The 20,000-nt window shown below is 45.6% G+C and overlaps 1 protein-coding gene across 1 annotated transcript in view; it reads right to left on the bottom strand.

Annotated features, from left to right (window-relative positions):
- The window catches only part of nav3 (neuron navigator 3), a gene marked incomplete at both ends in the record, with an annotated part of 153,249 nt that overhangs the window by 44,024 nt on the left and 89,225 nt on the right, over positions 1 to 20,000 (bottom strand). Inside the window, 3 exon segments of the mRNA XM_084447775.1 lie at positions 1,159 to 1,278; positions 2,321 to 2,719; positions 10,779 to 10,887. Coding sequence (XP_084303901.1) covers positions 1,159 to 1,278; positions 2,321 to 2,719; positions 10,779 to 10,887 — 628 coding nt within the window.

Raw genomic sequence — 20,000 nt, 5'->3', positions numbered from 1 at the left:
AAAAACAAGGTTGACTGATGCTTTTGTTGGACTCTGATCAATCTGTCTGTTTGCCCGTCATCATAGCTGACAGGCTGCCACGCAGATGGAAGATAACACAGCGGGCAGAGGGCGCCGAGTCCCGTGCGTGACGTTTTGACGGTTGAACAGTCAAGAGATATGATGCGACCCCCCACACCCCCCGGGTGCTATGAAAGCAGCTCACCAGCATATCAAACCTTTCGTTATCACAGCTAGATGCATGACAAAACAACATCTTTTCTACGGTCACCCTCTGCCCTTTGGGTGCGACGGCATGCCTCAAAGACCATTACATTCTCTATCTTATGCATGCTTATTCTGACACAGTTTTAGTGCTAGTAACTGAAATACGCGTTCCATCCAAGTTCAACACGTCTGAAAGGTTAGATGTTGTTTTGATGCTAAAAAGGAGTGTTGTGCACATTGTGCGCCGTATACAGTATATACACATCGCACATCATTCTGTATTTGCCCTTTGCTTCCTGCTCTACTATATATTTTGCACGGTCCTATCTTTGCACTGTCCTGTCTAGTCCTTGCACCCTGTTTATGTTGTCTATACATTAGTATTACTGTGCGCACCAACTGACCAGAACACATTTCCAGTATGTGTAAAAACCTACCGGGCAAAATAAAATCTGAATATGATTCTGAGGCAGCAGAGCACTGAAAGAATAGTCCACCACTTCCTTCTGATGTCCCACAGTTTGGGAGAGGCGAATGAGCGGCCTCATTTAAATCTTTCAGAATCTCCGTTTCCATGCTGTGCCATCCCTCCTCTCTCCGCCGTCTCTGAGGGCTTGTCATCAAACCGCAGCTTGACAGGAGAATGAATCAATGGCCCGTCTCTCCCTTCGCCTCATTTGCGGTGGCTGTCCCTTGCTGAGGGACACTGTCTGTCACTCTCCTGATGGCTAACTTTCTTCCCTCTGAGTTATTAGTGAGATACTCTGGGAAAACCACTGGCAAACTAGAAGAAGCAACTCAGTACAATATATTGCTTTGCACTTCCCATACAATACTATGTACACTTCCGAAACAATACTATACTGGCCATACAAAACTAAGTGAGGTGGCGTGTGTGTGATACAAAGGTATATCTCCCTTGCAGATGAAGCCATGCCCCCCCCCCCTTACCTGTCTATGTCCCCATGTACTTCTTTGACGCCCCTCTGGATGACCTCTCTGGGGGAGGTCAGGTCGGGGGTGCGGCCAGCATTTCTGGAGTACAGGTGGAGGCCTCCATCTGTGAGGTATCTGGAAACAGCAATATCATCATTTAACTGGGAATGAGAGACAATGTGTAGTGTATGTGTAGTGTGTGTGCATGTGTGCATACTGTGTGTGTGTGTGTCTTTTAACTTTAACACTCCAAGTCTTAATTCCCGCAGCTACCTAATCATAGTCAAAACCGGGGTTTCAGTCGGTGCACACAATAAATTAAGTACAATCAATCAATCAATCAATCAATCAATCAATCAATCAATCAATCAATCAATCAATCAATCAATCAATCAATCAATCAATCAATCAATAAATCAATCAATCAATCAATCAATCAATCAATCAAATCTTCCTGTACAGTTTACCCACATCATCAATGATGACAGGAAAAATAAAATGTCTGTATATTATTTTCCACATGTACGTGTGTCTACTGTACGTTATACAAACTCGCAACGTGGGCGAGCCTTTATTAGAGCTGAGTTCAAGAGCAAACACACACAATGGGGGGATGTGCTGCAGAATGCAGGGGATTGATTCTTCCTCCTTCGAGAATGTGTCAGCCGTGGAACGCGGTGAAGGTCCATGTGAAGACATTGTGAGGCGTGTGAAAGGTACACAGTGACTCACTGGATGTAATTTCCCCCCCCTTGTCAAGGCCTTGGCAACACTGATGATTTTCTTATGAGCTTTATGTCAAAACATTAATCTAAGCTTAGCACGATCCGGAGCCGGCAGCAACATTTCACAGTATATGGTGCACTGTACTTTTACATGTCCCTGCGACATACTACCATCATGTCCAGGGGGTGTACTTGTACATCAAGCTGCCTCATGCTACAGAAACAGGAGATACAATAGATACTGTAGGCTCCTGCCCCCTATGGGCCACTAGGCCCGAGAACCATTGGTTCTCAAGGCTACTACTACTTACTTTTACATGTGACAAATAAACCAGTATCTGAATCTACCTCTTTACATGAGTCAATATCCAGAAAACAAGTATTCGTCATAATCCAACCATTTCCACTTCACATTCAAATCGTAAAATGTCTATAATGGCACAGTCTCCTACCCGCTGGTGATGTCGTCTGTCCTGACGTTTTTACCGAGGATGTCTCCGTCGCTCATGTACCCCGCCACCTCCATCTCCACCTCTGGCCCTGCTCCCTTCTCCGACTGCTCCGCCCCCCTCGTCCCCGCCGCCGCCGCCCGCCTCAGGGGGGGGTTGTAGACGAACCTGGAGGGGTCCGGGTGCACGTAGCGCCCGCCCGCGCCGCCCGCCCCACTCGCGCTGGCCGCCCGGGGAGGGGCATAGCTGGCGGACATCGAAGGGGCGTCGCCCGCCTGTAGGCGAGGGCTCGGGGATTGGCCGAGGCGCCACGCCATGGGGGACGAGCGGCTGGCCAGGGCAGGGAGGCTCCGCCCGTTGACCTCAGTGGTTACCGTGCTGTCGAAGGTCGTCTCCAAGGTGCTGAGAGAGAGAGAATGAGAGAGAGAGAGTGGGGGGGAGGGGGGAGGGATTAGTGTAAGTTTGAGGACAGCTTAGCTCAGCTACCTGTATTGTTGCCACAAGGAAGGAATTGAGCAGTGCGATCAATACCTTCAGCACTGCAGACATTTTATGTTACACAGCAAATATCCTACAGAAGCCTAACAAGATGGCAGGTGTTAAGTTTTGCGGCTCCTGTACAATGATTATGCGGTGAACCCATAGGAAACCATCAGACCACAACAAGTCTGGACAGAGTAAGCCCCCCTCTGCACGATATCATGTGCACTGCTGCATGAAGCACTAAAGTGCCCAAGTTACATTGGCACAACACAGATGTCTCCAGGAAATGGACGACACAGAGGAAGTCTATCACAGGAAATCGAGTCTATTAAATCGCTGCACACACATTGTGATGGCATATGTATGCCGCTGTGTAGTGTGTGTGTGTACTTGTGTGTGTGTGTGTTTGAGACCCTTTCCTAAAGTGCTGTTTCTTCCAGTGTAAGCTGGATGGGAACTCGCACCGGGCGAGGTTCTCCCAGAGGAACCAGCCAACAACAGAAGCAGACTCGGACTCGCACACACACACACACACACACACACACACACACACACACACACACACACACACACACACACACACACACACACACACACACACACACACACACTATCACACCCATGTTGCAGTGCCCTGCTTGAGCTCTCTCTAGTGGAAAGACAGGTGCGTTGCAGTTATTTATTGAGAGAATATAAACTGTTGTGGATAGAAAACATCTAAGCTATGCCTGAAGTCTATATTTAAATTCCATTCCATTAATAAAGAGGTCATAAAACCTCAGTCATATGTTTTTAAACCTCAGTCATATGATAAATGGAGTGTAAAAATGAAAGGTCTATGAGGTCCATGAGAGCATCCCAGTGTAACTCCATGCGACAGAGTCTTAGACATGATCAATGAAGACAGAGTCACGCCAGGGTCTAACACATAGAGACTGAGGAAGGTGTGAGGTAACAACTAGGGGTGGGGGATGGTGTGTGTGTGTGTGTGTGTGTGTGTGTGTGTGTGTGTGTGTGTGTGTGTGTGTGTGTGTCAGGGAGGTGGGGGGTCACACAGAGGCTTCTGCCACATGACATAATGGCTAGCCAGGGATGGTAGCGGATAGCGATGTCACATATGAAGTCACGGTGCATCATCATCAACCCCCTGACCCTTCTGTAACACACTCCCCCACCCCCCCCACACACACACACACTCACACACACACACACACACACACACACACACACACACACACACACACACACACACACACACACACACACACACACACACACACACACAAAGATACTCACAGTACTGAATATAAATCCAGTTCCTATAGAGTCTATATCCACTTCCTATAGATATAGGAAGGACAACACCCCCCCTCTACACCCTTTACACCCCTTGCACACAACCTCTGATTGTACCACAGGGTTAGAAATTAACACCTGCCAAGAGCCAAACAAGTATATTTTTCATTTGGCGTGGAAGCCACCTGACACTTTGGCGGCTGACGTTTTTTGCAACAAAATATCAGCATTGATGGTTCAGCACTTAACAAAATATCAGCCTTGTGGCTCATAGCACTGACAACTTTTTTGCAATAAAATACCAGAATTGAGAGAGCACACAAGTGAATGAATAGTGTTTGAACAGCTTGCATGATAAGAGCACTCTCTCTCTCAGTGGATCTGCTTGCTGCTGTGCATCATAAACGAAACAAGCTGTAAAATGATTTGGGGGACTATCTAACCTGCTACAGTAGGTACAGTTACTAGGCTACTAATTAGCTAACGTTGACAGGTGTCAGTGAACCAACATAGTCACGGTAAGCAAACTTGTTGTTATCTAAAGATATGCTAATGTTAGCTGACTGGGACTGTCTCTTGTGACTAGCGTTAACTAACGTAGCTAACCATATTGTGCCAGACAGCCAAACAAGCGTAGCATTTATTTGAGATTGCTGGCTAGCATAACCAGTTTTCAAATTTTTACGAGAAAAGACAGGACAAACAAAACCGGTAGCCAGCTGAGACGACGAGTTGCCAACATAGGCGCGGCCATCTTGCCTGTGACGTTTGTGCCCAGGTCATCTGGAGATTGATGGTCAGATTGGATGAATGAAGATGCCCGCACACTCAGACAGAAGTGTCGCAAAGCAGAACGGCGCTGGAAATCTACGAACCTTGAAGTCCATCGGCTATTTCTTAAAGAACTTCTATCTGACTTTAATGCTTTGGTCATGAATGCTAGGGCTGCTTATTTTGCTAACATCATCTCTGCAAGCAAACAAAACCCTAGAGTGCTTTTTAACACCATTAATATGATCATCAGCCCTCCTCTCCCCTCTGCACCTGTGTCCTCTAATGATGAATGTAATAGTTTTCTTCATTTTTTTGGGAACAAAGTAAATGGTAAATGGACTGCACTTATATAGCGCTTTTCCACCTTAGCGGCACTCAAAGCACTTTACAATGGCCATCTCATTCACACATACATTCACACACCAATGGCGGTAGCTGCCATGCAAGGCGCTAACCTGCTCATTGGGAGCAATTTGGGGTTAGGTGTCTTGCTCAGGGACACTTCGACATGTGGACAGTCGGAGCTGGGATTCGAACCACTGACCCTTCAATCACTGAATGACCCGCTCTACCAACTGAGCTACAGCCGCCCCGTGAGGTGAGGGCGAGCATCACCCCCTCTCCCCTCCCTATTTGCCCAGCCAGGCAGTCTACTTTGAGCTGTTTTTCTAGTATTTCCCTGACTGACCTAACTGACATAATTAGTTCTATGAAATCTTCCTCAAGCCCCCTAGATGTTTTACCAACAACCTTGCTAAAGGAAGTTATTAGCTCACTCGGCCCCAGTCTGGTCTCTATTATAAATAGCTCCCTAGAGTCAGGCTCAGTCCCAGCCTATTTTAAGCAGGCGGTCGTCCAGCCCCTCCTTAAGAAGCCCAATCTGGACCCCTCCCTATCACAAAACTACCGGCCCATCTCCAAGCTTTTATTTATCTCTAAGGTTTTAGAAAAAGTAGTTGCTAACCAGCTCAACACCGTTCTAAAGAACCAGAATATCTTAGATAAATTCCAATCTGGCTTTCGACAGAACCACTCAACAGAAACTGCCCTCCTAAGAGTTTCTAATGATATAATGAAGAGTTTCTAATGATATAATGATGTCCACAGACTCTGGTAACTGTGGTGTTCTGGTACTGCTCGATCTTAGTGCAGCTTTTGATATGGTAGATCATAGCATCCTGTTAGACAGGCTTAGGGAGTGGGTGGGCATCACTGGGAGCATTCTAGATTGGTTCACCTCCTACCTCAAAGAAAGAAGCTTTTCTGTCGCCGTAGGTCCCTTTAAGTCTGACTCTGCCCCCCTCTCCTGTGACGTGCCTCAGGGCTCTGTCTTAGCCCCAGTCCTATTTGCCCTCTACATGCTCCCTCTTGGTCTCCTAATCAGCAAATTCAAGGGCATCTCCTATCATTGTTATGCAGACGATATTCAACTGTTTTTCTCTTTCAAACCAGATAAGATTGAAAATCTCAGTGTACTGCATGAGTGTCTAGCTGCCATTAAGGAGTGGACAGCAAGCAACTACCTTCAACTGAATGTGGCTAAGACCGAAGTCTTGATCTTGGCGTCAGACAGTGTTGCCACTAGGGTGGCAGATCACATGGGGTCCCTCAGTGGAAATGTACGCCTCAACCTGAGGAACCTTGGTGTGACTTTTGATCAGTCTATGCATCTAGACAAACATGTTAAGTCGTTAACTCGCACCTGCTTTTTCCATCTGAGGAATATCGCAAAACTTCGGTCCATTGTTGCTCATGGTGAGCTGGAAATGTCTGTCCATGCTTTTATATTATTATTTTAATTCTCCACTGTAAAGCACTCTGTGCACTCGTGCTGAGATGAGCGCTCTATAAATAAAGTTTTACTTACTTACTCAAATTTTTACAACTGGTTAGTTGATATGTTGAACAGTAATTGAGCAGTAGCCTAGGGCTAGGTTAGGTAGGTGGCATGCTGGCATGGTTATAGGGCCCATTCCTATGGAATAGCTAGCGTAGTAGTTTATTTTAGCTAGGGTTGGCTAATTGTCACTGCTCTGATCACTGTTTTTATTCACCACAATAATGTAATTATTATGCAGATTACATGTACTGTGTGTCTGCGCAACACAAAAAGGCTGTAGCTTATATAAATCTTATTTTTTGGGCTGGTAAAAAAGGTTAGGTGGGTAGAATGTTTCATCTACCAGAGGGTTAGGGTTAGGGTTTGGCTGGTGAGCTAAAAAGCTAATTTCAACCCCTGACCACATATCACAACGGCACACACATTGCACACATTGTATATAAAACATTGCACATCCATCGCACTACACTCTGCACACACACTGTATACAGTATACACTCACCACACTCCATATTGTGTAATTTTGCATTTTTTACTTTCCTTTTATTGGTTATATTGTATTTTGTATTTGCATGTCTTTGCATTGTCCTCTCCTGTCCTATGTCGTCTCAGTGTATGCATTACCCTAGTCAAATTCCTAGTATGTGTATACCATATACATGGAGAATAAATTGATCTTGAATCTTGAGATGGCAGGTAATTGTGAAGTGGCCTATACTTCATGAAAGGTGCTATATAAACAGAAATTATTTAATTAGTATGACGAAGGCTAGCTAATATGCTGTTTAGCCTCTCTCCATGGAAGCACATGTTTCTTCATGAGTGGTCATGTGAGAGAGAGAGAGTGTGTGTGGAGGGGGGGGGGGGGGTATCGTGACTCGGCAGTAATGGAAAACAGTTCAAGTCCCACTCTGAGACACAGTTGACTGTGCAATATTTTCCCAATTGACCCCTCTTCTACAGGAAACTCAAAAGTGGGGTTAAGAGTGGGTGGGTTTGGCCACGCGAGGCTGAGGCGACAGACTTAAGGGACCTGTGGTGAGTTGTTATGGCTGTCCATGTTGAAAAAAGGAGATTGTTTTCCCTGAGCAATGCTGAAGACACAACTGTGGTTCTGATGTCTGTTAACTGGTTCATTAGGTCTACTCCACCAGTCACTTCACTGCAAGAGCCTCTCTATGAATTGCGGTTGCCAGATTTGTCAATCGGTGCCGGTTGCCAGGTCCTCATCATGTTACTAGCCGTGGTGGCTGTAATCTGTCCTGCTGTATTGCACCAGTGAGCAGATGTCAATGTGATTATTCCTGTGCCAGTGCTGTGGGGCATGAGAAACCCAACTGAGACACCCACTGCTGCCACCGATGACACCTTTTGGTACTACACTTGAATACTTTGTGATGAGAAATTATTTTCTCAGGCTCAATGCACATTAAAAGGTCAGGCTTAATGAAAACTCAATGGATCAACACTTCTTTTGCAGAAGGTGACATGGTTCTACTGGACACTAATACACACACACACACACAAGCATGCACGCGAACACACACATGCATGCACACACATGCACACACACACAGATCTGGTCTCCTGGTAACCTGCTGCCACTGGCAAGGTGGATGGAAGGCTGCTAGACTTTTTTCCATCCTACCAGGATGAAAAGAACAGATACAACACAGGAAGGAGGACGGGAAGAAGACAACCTTGGCGTATGTGTTTGTGTGTGTGTGTGTGTGTGTGTGTGTGTGTGTGTGTGAGTGTGTGTGTGTGTGTGTGTGTGCGTGTGTGTGTGTGTGTGCGCGCGGGTCTCACTGTGCGCATGTATGTTTGCACACTTGACCCAGAGAGAGGTGGGTCAACATGAAGGACAGCTGTATGGGAGCGGGCAGCAGGCGAGGACATGAGACGAGGACATGAGATGAGGACATGAGGCGAGGACATGAGACGAGGACTGCACGCCACTTCCAGTTGCATTGGAGCACTTAATCCGGCCTGTCTGCAGGCCAGGCGGTGTCAGAAACGTACAGGCCCAACACGGTAAGTTCTGGAACGAGAGAGAGATCTCCTCTTTGTTTGGTGCCCTTAAAGATCACAGCTTTGCTTTCATCCGTTTCATTTGCTCAAAATGTCAATCAATACTATATTTTCAGCCTGTTTGGAGGTGATGGCGAAAATCAAATATGGGCTTTGATCAATACAGCCTAGATGTGGTGGTTGCGGTGTTTGGATCTCAGGTTGGGGTGGATATTTCTGTGTGGTGTGTGTGTGTGTGTGTGTGTTTGTGTGGTGTGTGTGTGTGTGTGTGTGTGTGTGTGTGTGTGTGTGTGTGTGCACGCTCCATTTCAAAGACAATTACTAGCGAAGAGTGTGTGAGGGCTAATGCAGCTGTGATGGAAACCGTATTGTGATGGTATCCCACACAGGCTATGGAGGAGGGTTATGGAGGCCCCGTCACACAGCCAGCGCGTTTAAATATTCCTGACAGCACATCAGGTGATGAGTAATGACATCCTCCCTATCACTAAGACCAGTCGGCCAGGAGCTGGGAGCGTGCGCGGAGTGGAAATGAACCCTAAAAAAGAAAGAAGTCGCATACAGCCACGGATGGAGAGACGTTTTTCTTTTTCAAACAATGACCAATTACACTGAGATGGAGAAACCGTCACACCGCGTTGATCCTTCACGCCAATTCCTATCTGTGAAGGACCTTTTAATGGCATGGCACTTCTCTATAGGGATGAGACGGTATACCGTAAAACTGTGAACCGCGGTATAAAATGTCCACTGTATTAGAACCGTGACATTCCCTGTGTTTACTGTATTATGTTAACGGTATTACACAATAATGCGCTGCTGAAACTTCACATTTCAAGTTGCTTGCAACAGTTAATTTTGTAATTTAATATAAGCTTGCTATTAATAAACTGAGCTTAATTACAATAGTGTGTATTTTCCATCATGTGTTGCACTGTAGTTCCTTCAAAGTAAAATACTTGATTTTTTAATGTGTGTTGTGGAGGTGAAATGCCGTATACGGTGAAATACCGTAAACCGTACCGTGTAACTAGATACCGTACCGTACCATACCGTAATGCCAAAATCCATTTTCATCCCTACTTCTCTATCAGCTCAACTGGTATGCCTGTCCGACGCCCAGGCTCCGTACACAAACATAACACACATGATTCTCTGTATGGTTCTCATTAGGGGTTGATGATCCGTTCGCCCCATGCTGGGTGTCTCTCGCGTCTCTATGGGAGTGAATGTGGGGGACAGCAGGCACCGACTACCCCCCCCACCAACCCCCGGGTGTCCTGTAGGAGTCATTGTGTCCTGTAGGAGTCATTGTGGTGGAACAACAACGGCCCTCCATTGATCATCTCCCTGGCCGGTTGCACTTGAGGAGGGAGACGGCGAGAGAACACACGCTGCCATCTGTCATGGCCGTCCGACCAGGTCCGCCGCCGTCCTCCTCCGTAAATGGGGAAAAACTGGCAAAATAACCGAGCGGGAGAAAAGAGGAGCCGAGCCCGGAGCACAGGAGTGCTGACATAGACCGATTATGTCATTTTGGCCCTCTGGAGGGCCAGTAGGTTCCTTAAAACACATGGTTCACCATCCAGACAGGCTCTCAAGGCTTTGGTTCTCTGTCATCCTGGCATGCAATTTCATGTGTGCCGGCGTACCACTGATGTAGACTTTACTAGACATATCTTGATCAATATATTGAGGGAGATGGCATAGCCTATTCTGAAGTGATAGCAATATACAGTACATGTATCATTAAGTCACATATACTGGTATCTGTCTCCATTCAGAAACATCAGCTGGGGGATTTTAAATCGAGCTGAAATAGACTTCCGGACACCCTAAACTCCTTGAGGAAATCAGTATTCCCAAAAATAGTGAGCTATATTGTTGGGAACAGAGCTAAAATCATGTATATTGTGTTTATTAAAAACAATACTAAAAACAAGGTAAACAAGTGCTTCAGCTGGTTTTTTAAAAGGAAAAAAAATATCCCCCCTTAGCCCCAACCAATGATAGAACCTGCCAACCACCCACGCTCACCTGTGGCTGATCTGCGTCCCCCGTAGACTCGACATGGTCTCTTCCAGGTTCTGTCGCAGGTCAGCGATGTTCTTCACCGTCCGCATGCGTCTCGCCTCCGGGTCCTCTCCTGTGACAACAGAGAGAGGTGATGTTAAGGAAGGTCCGGGTGTCAGCATGTCCAACGTCTGGACCGACACCACGACAACACAGTGACAGGCAGCCCAGCTTCATGTACCAGGATGCTGAGCTGACAGTTTGAACCAGCCATCTAAACTGTTGTGATAGTTATTTTAGACTTGTCTAGTCCAAAGATTTACCAAGATACGTTCAAAAGGTTGAGTCTGGTTTATTGAATGAAATCAAATACTTGCGCAAGGACTTCCTGACAAACGCAGCAAAGGTGGTTCAGTCAGAGAAGTGAAGTCAGTCACTTCTGGCCTGGCTTATATTCAGTCAGAACACAGTTAAGTCTTTCTAGGATTTCATTGGTTGAGTTGTCTATGCGTCATCGTGAGGGGACGGATATCACACAGTGAAAGGAAGGAATGTGGGATGAAACTCGCTTTGAATAGAGACAAAGGTCTGTGTTTTACATTAGACTGAAACTGGGGTTTGCGGGGGACTTGGGGGGAGGTGATAATTACAAAGACAAAGGCTTAAGGTGTTTGGATGTAAATTCCTGGACAATCCCTCATTTGTGCCTGAACAGGCACACAAAAATAAAATCCAAACACAGTGTAAACAGTCAGCTATGCTATACATGTGGAAAGGAAATAATCTCTCCACTAGGTGGAAACTTTAATTATTTCCTCTCAACGTGCAAAATCACACACCTAAAACCCCTTGTTTCAGAAATTTGACAGGAAACAAGATAAAAAAATGACATGATTATATACTATTTATAGTCTAAGAGTGGACAACCATTCACCAAAAAACAAACTTGATTTAACAAGGCAAAAAAAAGATAAAATGGTTACCAGTGTAAGAGGGGCAAAAAACCTCTTGGTCAATTTAGAGGAAAAACCCAAACTTATTTATCAACTCATGTTTCAACAATTGCAACTCTTGTAAACAAATATGATATTTTCCAGATTATTTCAAAGTTCATTCACTCTTGTGAATAATTGCATGTGATGTCCTATGGAACATAGATTCCATGTGTGCGTCTCTGAATGTTTAATGTAGGTTCCAGTGTGTGCGATCAGAGGTGCAGTCCGATTTCTCATCAGAGGAGAATGTCATCTGGGGAATGCAAGGCGTCTTCTCTTCTAGATCGCAACTTCAATGTCGCGTTGCTTGAAATCAGTTATGTTCAATGTTAGTGTGTGTGTGCAGGTGTGTGTGCGTGTGTGGTGCATCTTGTGAGGAGGTGACCAGCAAGGTCATTTTTCCTCCGATTCCTCGTCAGAGGAGAGGACAGTGTGATGGCCCATGGTTTTGGCCTCTGAGCCCTCTGGTTCAGCTGCATTCTGATCTCCTGGTGTTTGCGATCCCTTGGTGGACCGTCCTCTGCTGCTTGGACCCGTCGGCAATGGCTTGCATGGGTCCACGAAGTTCTCTCAGATCGCTGTCTGCGTGATGAGTAGAAACTGGTACGGCCCGAGCCACCTCGGCGAGTTCCAGCTCCTTCGTCTGTGGTCGTGGACTAGGACCCAATCCCCAGGAGAGATGTGATGCAGGAACCCCTCCTTAGCCTCAGGAAATGGCGGTCCTCACTCTGTTGGAGACATCTGTTAACATCCTCCGCCACCCCTGTTTTTGAAACATGATCTGGCCCGTGGGCTAGTTTGAAAGCATAATGAAAACATGAACGAGGTAGTACAGGTTTGTCATTAGGCCCTAGATACAGGTTAGTTTGGTGGTGGAAATGTGCACTTAGTCCTTCATTTCTTTTTCTCCGCAGGTGGAGCAGATGCTTGTAGGTCAGAAATGTAGGCTCTTGAACTGAACCCGGTCCATCCCTGTACTGCTCCACGTAGGGTCGGCCCGGGTCGTGCTGCTGGAGGGCTCACCTCGGCGCTCCCGCCTCCAGCACAGGCTGATGAAGTGCTCCGTCTGTGGATCCACAGATGAGAGAGACAAACAGAGACAAAACAGAGCAAAAGAGAGTCCTCTGGTCTGGTCTCCCTGTTCCCTTCTTTGGTCAGGAACGGTTATTCAACAGTCTGTAGGAGATACTCAGAAACATGGTTAAGCGCAAGCTCCTGCTTTGGGGAAAAAATATTGTTATTCTGTCAGGAATACTTAAACAGGGTGACTGTTCAAGTGTCATTTAGAGCCAGTCTGCAGTAGCCTACAGTGACATCAGGGGCAGTGTTAGAATGACTTCAACACGCTTAGTCCCCAGTCCTGATCAAGGCAATTGGATTTGGCTCTAGCATTTCTCTCACGATTTTATGAAAATAAAATAACCATATTCTCGCCTTAACAAAACAACACCCCCTAAGGGTGAAAGCAAAAATTTCCTGAAGTCAGGATAAAAATAGATATGGGTCAAAGAAAATGACACTAAAATGAACTGGCTTCATTTACAATTAACTAACAAAAAAAAACTCCATCAAAGCTTCATTTGTATAGCTAAAATTTGTATATCTAAAACCTCTCTCTTCTGCATTTGAGGACAGAGTATTTGGGCACTGCTCCTGTTTCATACTTATCTGTCGCTCACAGTGAGTTGGTGACATGGCGTTGGTCTGCATCTCACGAACCCCAGATCGCCCATCTGTAGGGAAACAGGCCAGTAGACTCCGGTGTCCTGTGCCCGTCTCCTGGTTCGGCATTCACCCATCACTCCCGGAACGACAGTTGTCTGTAAAATACCACTCAGGAAAAACACTCAGGCCCGATGAATGTGCCTCAAACTATAAACATGAGATATTTAACATACTCATTTAAAAAATATATATAAATTGGGTTATGAGATGCTGCATTCAGATTAAGATACTGGCAACCCTTATCTATTCCCCCCACTATTATGCACAACGCTTATGTCTTAAGCTACATATCAGAAAGAGAGACAAAACAAACAGTTAAAACAGACAAACAGCAGGTCCCAAGCAGTCCCCAGGAAGGCATGATCCAGGCTTCTCAAAGACCTGCCGCCCAGGGTCCATAGCACCTGAAAATTAAGACTCAAAACACAGACTGGGTTCAATAGCAGAGGAGAAGGCCTAATGCCAGCTCCTCAAAAAACACATTATCATTATATGAATGAAAATTCATACAGTAGAAATGCATAAAACGAACAGCTTATGGCCATTCATTGACTATTGAAACAAAACTCCTGAATCAAACACCTATTCAACCCTGTCAGACTTTTGAGTTCGCTCTACATCTATTTTATCCTGTTTATTTACCTTAAAAATTAAAACTCTCTATCTTGGCTAGTTTAAAATCACCCTTATGGGTTGTTTCAAGGGAAGTCCAGCAGGTGGCGCTCGACTTCAAAATCGGAGGCTCTTCCTTCCGGACCTGTTCGGACAAATACCTCGTAGAAAGAAGGGGCGTGGCTAATGGCGCAACAAGTCGAGGGGGGGAATCTAATTTTAAATCAGAGTTATTCTGCTGGGGAAAATGGCGGAGAGACTGTTTGCTGAATCTCCTTATCTTTCCTTCCTGACCTAAAAAAAAAAAAACTCTCTCGTTCTACTCTCCCAAATCTTAAAAACAGACCAGTCTAGAGAAGTAACAGGCTTTTCCCTTAACCCTCTAGCTGAGCCCGAATCTTAGAATTTAACACTAAAATGTCAGATGTGGATGTAAGAAATCGAAAATGCTTTAGCACATAACGAAATTCTGCCAACAAACGCTCGCAGAAATATGCTTCAGTGCAACAATGTCATCAGGCTAGACGTTTGCAGTAGAATTCTTTACATCCTCTAGCATATCTTAATAACTAGTGTTACAGGGACACCTAGTGGTGATCCCAAAATGTTGCATGTATGACCCGGATGTGGTCTTTGGTTGTGCGCGGGGAAATTTAAAGAAACAAATCCCAAATAATCACGACGCAGCCTAAAAACCCCAAAACAGCAACGAAAAGAAACCTTATGGTTAACTCACGGCGGGAAAGAATACAATTTCGAAGAAACAAACATTAAGACACATTAAAATTCGCTTAGTACTCACCCAGTCAGGAATCTCTTTGTTCTCCCTCTGGCTCAAGGCGGATCACCGGGAGTTGTTTTCCTTATCTCCTAGGCAACCAGCTAGCTAGCCTACTGGGAATCTAGCAGAAATGTAACAGTCTAAAAAGGGTACAAAACAATACTTTACCTGGATCCATGGCGCGCGTAACAAACATACAATCAAGAGCCGAGGCTCAAAAATGCAATCAAAAATCCCACTGAGCCGGCGAAAAATAGCGCTTAGACAAACATAAAGACAACACAACCCCGTTCGGGGACAAAAAACAGACACTCCGGAGGTTAGCTGGTAATCGCACTCACTGCGAACTTCAACCCATTTGGAAATCGCACTCACTGCGAACTTCAACTCATTTGGAAATCGCACTCACTGCGAACTTCAACTCATTTGGAAATCGCACTCACTGCGAACTTCAACTCATTTGGAAATCGCACTCACTGCGAACTTCAACCCTGTGGGAATCGCACTATCTGCGAACTTCACTCTGTGGAAATCGCACTATCTGCGAACTTCAATCCTGTGGAAATCGCACTATCTGCGAACTTCAACAGGTTCCCTTCTGTGCTAATTCTGGAACATCGAACTAAAGCAACCCAAAACGTTATCCTAGAAGTGCACTCTCACTTCTTAACTACAGCCGAGCCGACAAACAATCTAAACTGTAGTCTACATCAACTGTAAGGGAGCGAGTCCCAAACCCAAAATTACACCTTTTCTGAAGAGAACCCCCGGTAGCCTAAACAAGGACGAAGTCAAAACGACAATACGATATAAATATGTATATTGCTGTTCACATCTCCTTGGATAGTTACTTACTTAATACCCACGCTGGGGTTTCCTGTTTTCAACCAATCCAGACCAACACAACTGAACCAAATCAAGGCAAATACAACTCAGAACCACAAGAGGGTTCGTTTAAACGTACCTGTGAGCCTCAGGAATCCAGTGGCAGAACTGAGGAAATAATCTCGGCTAGCGCTCTGGCGCAAGAGAGAAAATTGATTTTCCAAGCCCATATGGACCGACACGTCTGTCGATCAGTCCTATCCACTGGAATCCCGGCAACACGCAGGCAGTGATCCCATCCCCGTCGCCAAACTGTGATAGTTATTTTAGACTTGTCTAGTCCAAAGATTTACCAAGATACGTTCAAAAGGTTGAGTCTGGTTTATTGAATGAAATCAAATACTTGCGCAAGGACTTCCTGACAAACGCAGCAAAGGTGGTTCAGTCAGAGAAGTGAAGTCAGTCACTTCTGGCCTGGCTTATATTCAGTCAGAACACAGTTAAGTCTTTCTAGGATTTCATTGGTTGAGTTGTCTATGCGTCATCGTGAGGGGACGGATATCACACAGTGAAAGGAAGGAATGTGGGATGAAACTCGCTTTGAATAGAGACAAAGGTCTGTGTTTTACATTAGACTGAAACTGGGGTTTGCGGGGGACTTGGGGGGAGGTGATAATTACAAAGACAAAGGCTTAAGGTGTTTGGATGTAAATTCCTGGACACTGTCAGTACTGGGTCGTCAACTGAACTTGCTGAATGAAGGAAGAGCACATTTTTCTATTCTTGGAAAGCGGACATTTTTGCAACATTGCCATTTTTTGAGGCGTACGGTATATGGAAATCCCTGGCTATGACGGCATTATCCATCTGTAAGCTGATTCTGCTGGAACAGCACATATCCTTCCAATCTCTGTTGCACACTCCCAAGCCTCCTCACTTCACAAGTCCAGAATCTCTCTCTAGCTTCAAAGCAACACTGAAACCACTTGTTTTATACTTACTGTAATGGAAGCTCATTTCCAGCAGTGTGTTAGTTTTACAAGTGTACATTCAACCGCTGTGGGGGGGGGGGGCAACTCTGATCAACTAATTAGGAGGCGTGGGCCACATGTCAGTGCTGTAGGCTATGGGCATCGGACCCGCATATCCACTTGTCTCGTCCAATTAAAACTCGCTAAGCTGCGGCCATCACGGCTTCTGTCAGCGGACACACCATAGGCTGAAAGGCATGGTGCTATAATACTGTACATGAAATGGATTCCATTCAAGCTGCTTTCCAGTTTTAAGGCGCTTGGAGAGGTTAACTGTCTCTTCAGAGCAGTGTGACAGTCTGAGCTGACAAGCCCCTAATGAGAGGATGACGTAGTGTGTCGGTTACACTCAAATCAAATCAAACTTTATTTATATAGCACATTTCATACACAAAGGCAACACAATGCGCTTTCTGACACAAGTTGGAAGCCTCCAGGATTCTCTGTTGCCTGTTCTAACACCGCAGCTCAACATGTTTTGCGAACGGATGTGACTTTTAAAAGGCTTGTCGTACTCGTTCGAAATTACCTGTGGATTTAATTCATCAAGCGGGATTTCAGGATTGAATCTCAGCAAATGTTCAGCTTGAGATCTGAGGTGAAAGCCTTCATTTGGGAAATGAGACTGATCGGTACTCCTTAGACGCCCACCAAGTGCAGACTGATTTTGCGGTGTATTTTGAAGGAGTACCCAGATAGATATCCAGTCAGTCATAAACTGTCAGTGGCCTTAAGGAACGAACTGATTTTTGCATCAGCAGCTGCGCGCCACCTCACACTGTGTGTTCACACCTCCCTGCCTCTTTCAAGGACTGTCACGACTCTGACACACACTGCAGAGTTTGTTTCTACCATTGGCCAAGTCCTACAAGAAATCCAGGCACAGGAAGTAGCCAATGAATTATTTAGCACATTCTCATCCAAGACCAAGTGATGCACACGCACACGCACACGCACACACACACACACACACACACACACACACACACACACACACACACACACACACACACACACACACACACACACACACACACACACACACACTCTCTCTCTCTTTCTCTCTCTCTTTGACCCCCACCCCAGGGGAGAGCAGTAGACGTGTCTGGCTCCAAAACTCAGTGGCTGTCTGATGTGGAAGGGTAGTGAGACAGCATTTGACTTCCTGTCCATTGTCAGGCCTTCAGAGAGCCAGTTTAAGATCTGAGGAGGAACAGGTACCGTAGGTATCTAGGTACAGTAGGTGGTTAGTTAGGTAGTTAGCTAGGTAGTTAGTTAGTTAGCTAGCTGGTTGGTTAGTTAGTTGGTTAGTTGGTTAGTTAGTTAGATAGATAGGCAGGTAGGTAGCTAGCTAGGTAGTTACATAGTTAGTTATGTAGGTAGGTAGTTAGGTAGGTAGGTAGGGGGGTAGGTAGGTAGGGGGTAGGTAGGTAGGTAGGGAGGAAGGTAGGTAGGTACTGTACTGTAGGTAGATAAGTAGGTAGGTAGGCAGTTAGATAGGTAGGTAGGTAGGTAGGTACTCTAGGCAGGTAGGTAGGTAGTTAGGTACTGTAGGTAGGTAGGTAGGTGGGTAGGTACAATCAAGGTAGGTAGGTAGGTAGGTAGTTAGGTACTGTAGGTAGGTAGGTAGGTACAGTAGGTAGGTATGTAGGTAGGTAGGCATTGTAGGTAGGTAGGTAGGTACATTAGGTAGGTAGGTAGGTAGGTAGGTACAGTGGGTAGGTAGGTGGGTAGGTAGGTAGGTAGTTACTGTAGGTAGGTATATAGGTATGTATGTATGTAGGTAGGTAGGTAAGTAGGTAGGTAGGTAGCTAGGTAGTTACATAGTTAGTTAGGTAGGTCAGTAGTTAGGTAGTTAGTTAGGTATGTAGGTAGGTATGTACTGTAGGTAGGTAGGTAGGTGGGTAGGTAGAGGTAGGAAGGTAGATAGGTAGGTAGGTAGGTAGAGAGATAGGTAGGTAGGGAGGTAGGTAGTTAAGTAGATAGGTAGGTAATTAAGTAGGTAGGAGTGTAGGTAGGTAGGTAGGTAGGTAGGTAGGGAGGTAGGTAGCTAGGAAGATACAGTAGGTAGGTAGACAGGTAGGTAGGTAGGTAGGTAGGTAGCTAGGTACTGTAGTTACATAGTTAGGTAGGGCGGTAGGTAGGTAGTTATTTAGTTAATTAGTTAGTTAGGTATGTAGGTTGGTAGGTATGTAGGTAGGTAAGTAGGTAGGTAGGGAGGTAGATGGGTAGGTAGAGGTAGGAAGGTAGATAGGTAGGTAGGTAGGGAGGTAGGGATGTAGGTAGTTAAGTAGATAGGTAGGTAATTAGGTAGGTAGGAGGGTAGGTAGGTAGGTGGGTAGGTAGGTAGGTAGGTAGGGAGGGAGGTAACAAGGCAGATACAGTAGGTACTGTAGGTAAGTAGGTAGTGAGGTAGGGAGGTAGGTAGGGAGGTAGGTAGGGAGGTACGGAGGTAGGTAGGTAGGGAGGTAGGTAGGTAGGTAGGGAGGTAGGTAGGTGGGTGGGTGGGTAGATAAGTAGATAGGTAGGTAGGTAGAGAGGTAGAGAAGTAGGTAGGTAGGTAGATATGTAAGTAGGTAGATAGGTAGGTAGGAAGGTAGGTAGGTACTGTAGGTAACCCTAACCCTAACCCTAACCCTAACCCTAACCCTAACCCTAACCCTAACCCTAACCCTGTAGGTAGGCAGGTTGGTAGGTAGGTAGGAGGGTACTTCCTTTTCTTAACTATACTCCTCAAAAATAGTTCAGAAACATTATTTCGGTCAATTAGTAAGGATTGTTCATTCGTGGAATGAGCAACACAGCTAAACGTGTGGGTAGCACCCCCCAAAAAAACGTGCCCAAATCCCCTGCAGTATACTTCTGTTGGTATTCACTCTTGTTTTGAGTTGCTTGGGGGATTGGATGATTGCACTCTCCCACAGTAATAAGGAAAAAACGCATATTGGTCATTTTTACACTTCATTAATTTTACACTGCCACACCTCAGTATCCAACCATACCAACAGAAGAATACTGCAGGGATTTTGGCACATTTTGGGGGTGGGGGGGGGGGGGGGGCGCTACCCACATGTTTAGCTGTGTTGCTCATTACACGAATGCACAATCCTTACAAGTGGTACCTCGTTGTAAAGGTGACTAATCAGGCTTTCCAACTATATAAAATACGATACCAATTGGTATTATTAAAGGGGATAAATAATCGACCGAAATAACGTGTCCGAACTATTTATGAGGAGTTTAGTTGGGGGCAGCATACAGTAATGTTAGCTCAGGG

Source organism: Borostomias antarcticus, assembly GCF_949987555.1.
Source record: "Borostomias antarcticus genome assembly, chromosome: 13".
NCBI lineage: Eukaryota > Metazoa > Chordata > Actinopteri > Stomiiformes > Stomiidae > Borostomias > Borostomias antarcticus.
Note: the sequence above shows the minus strand (reverse complement) of the source record. Positions and strands in the feature narration are given on the sequence as shown.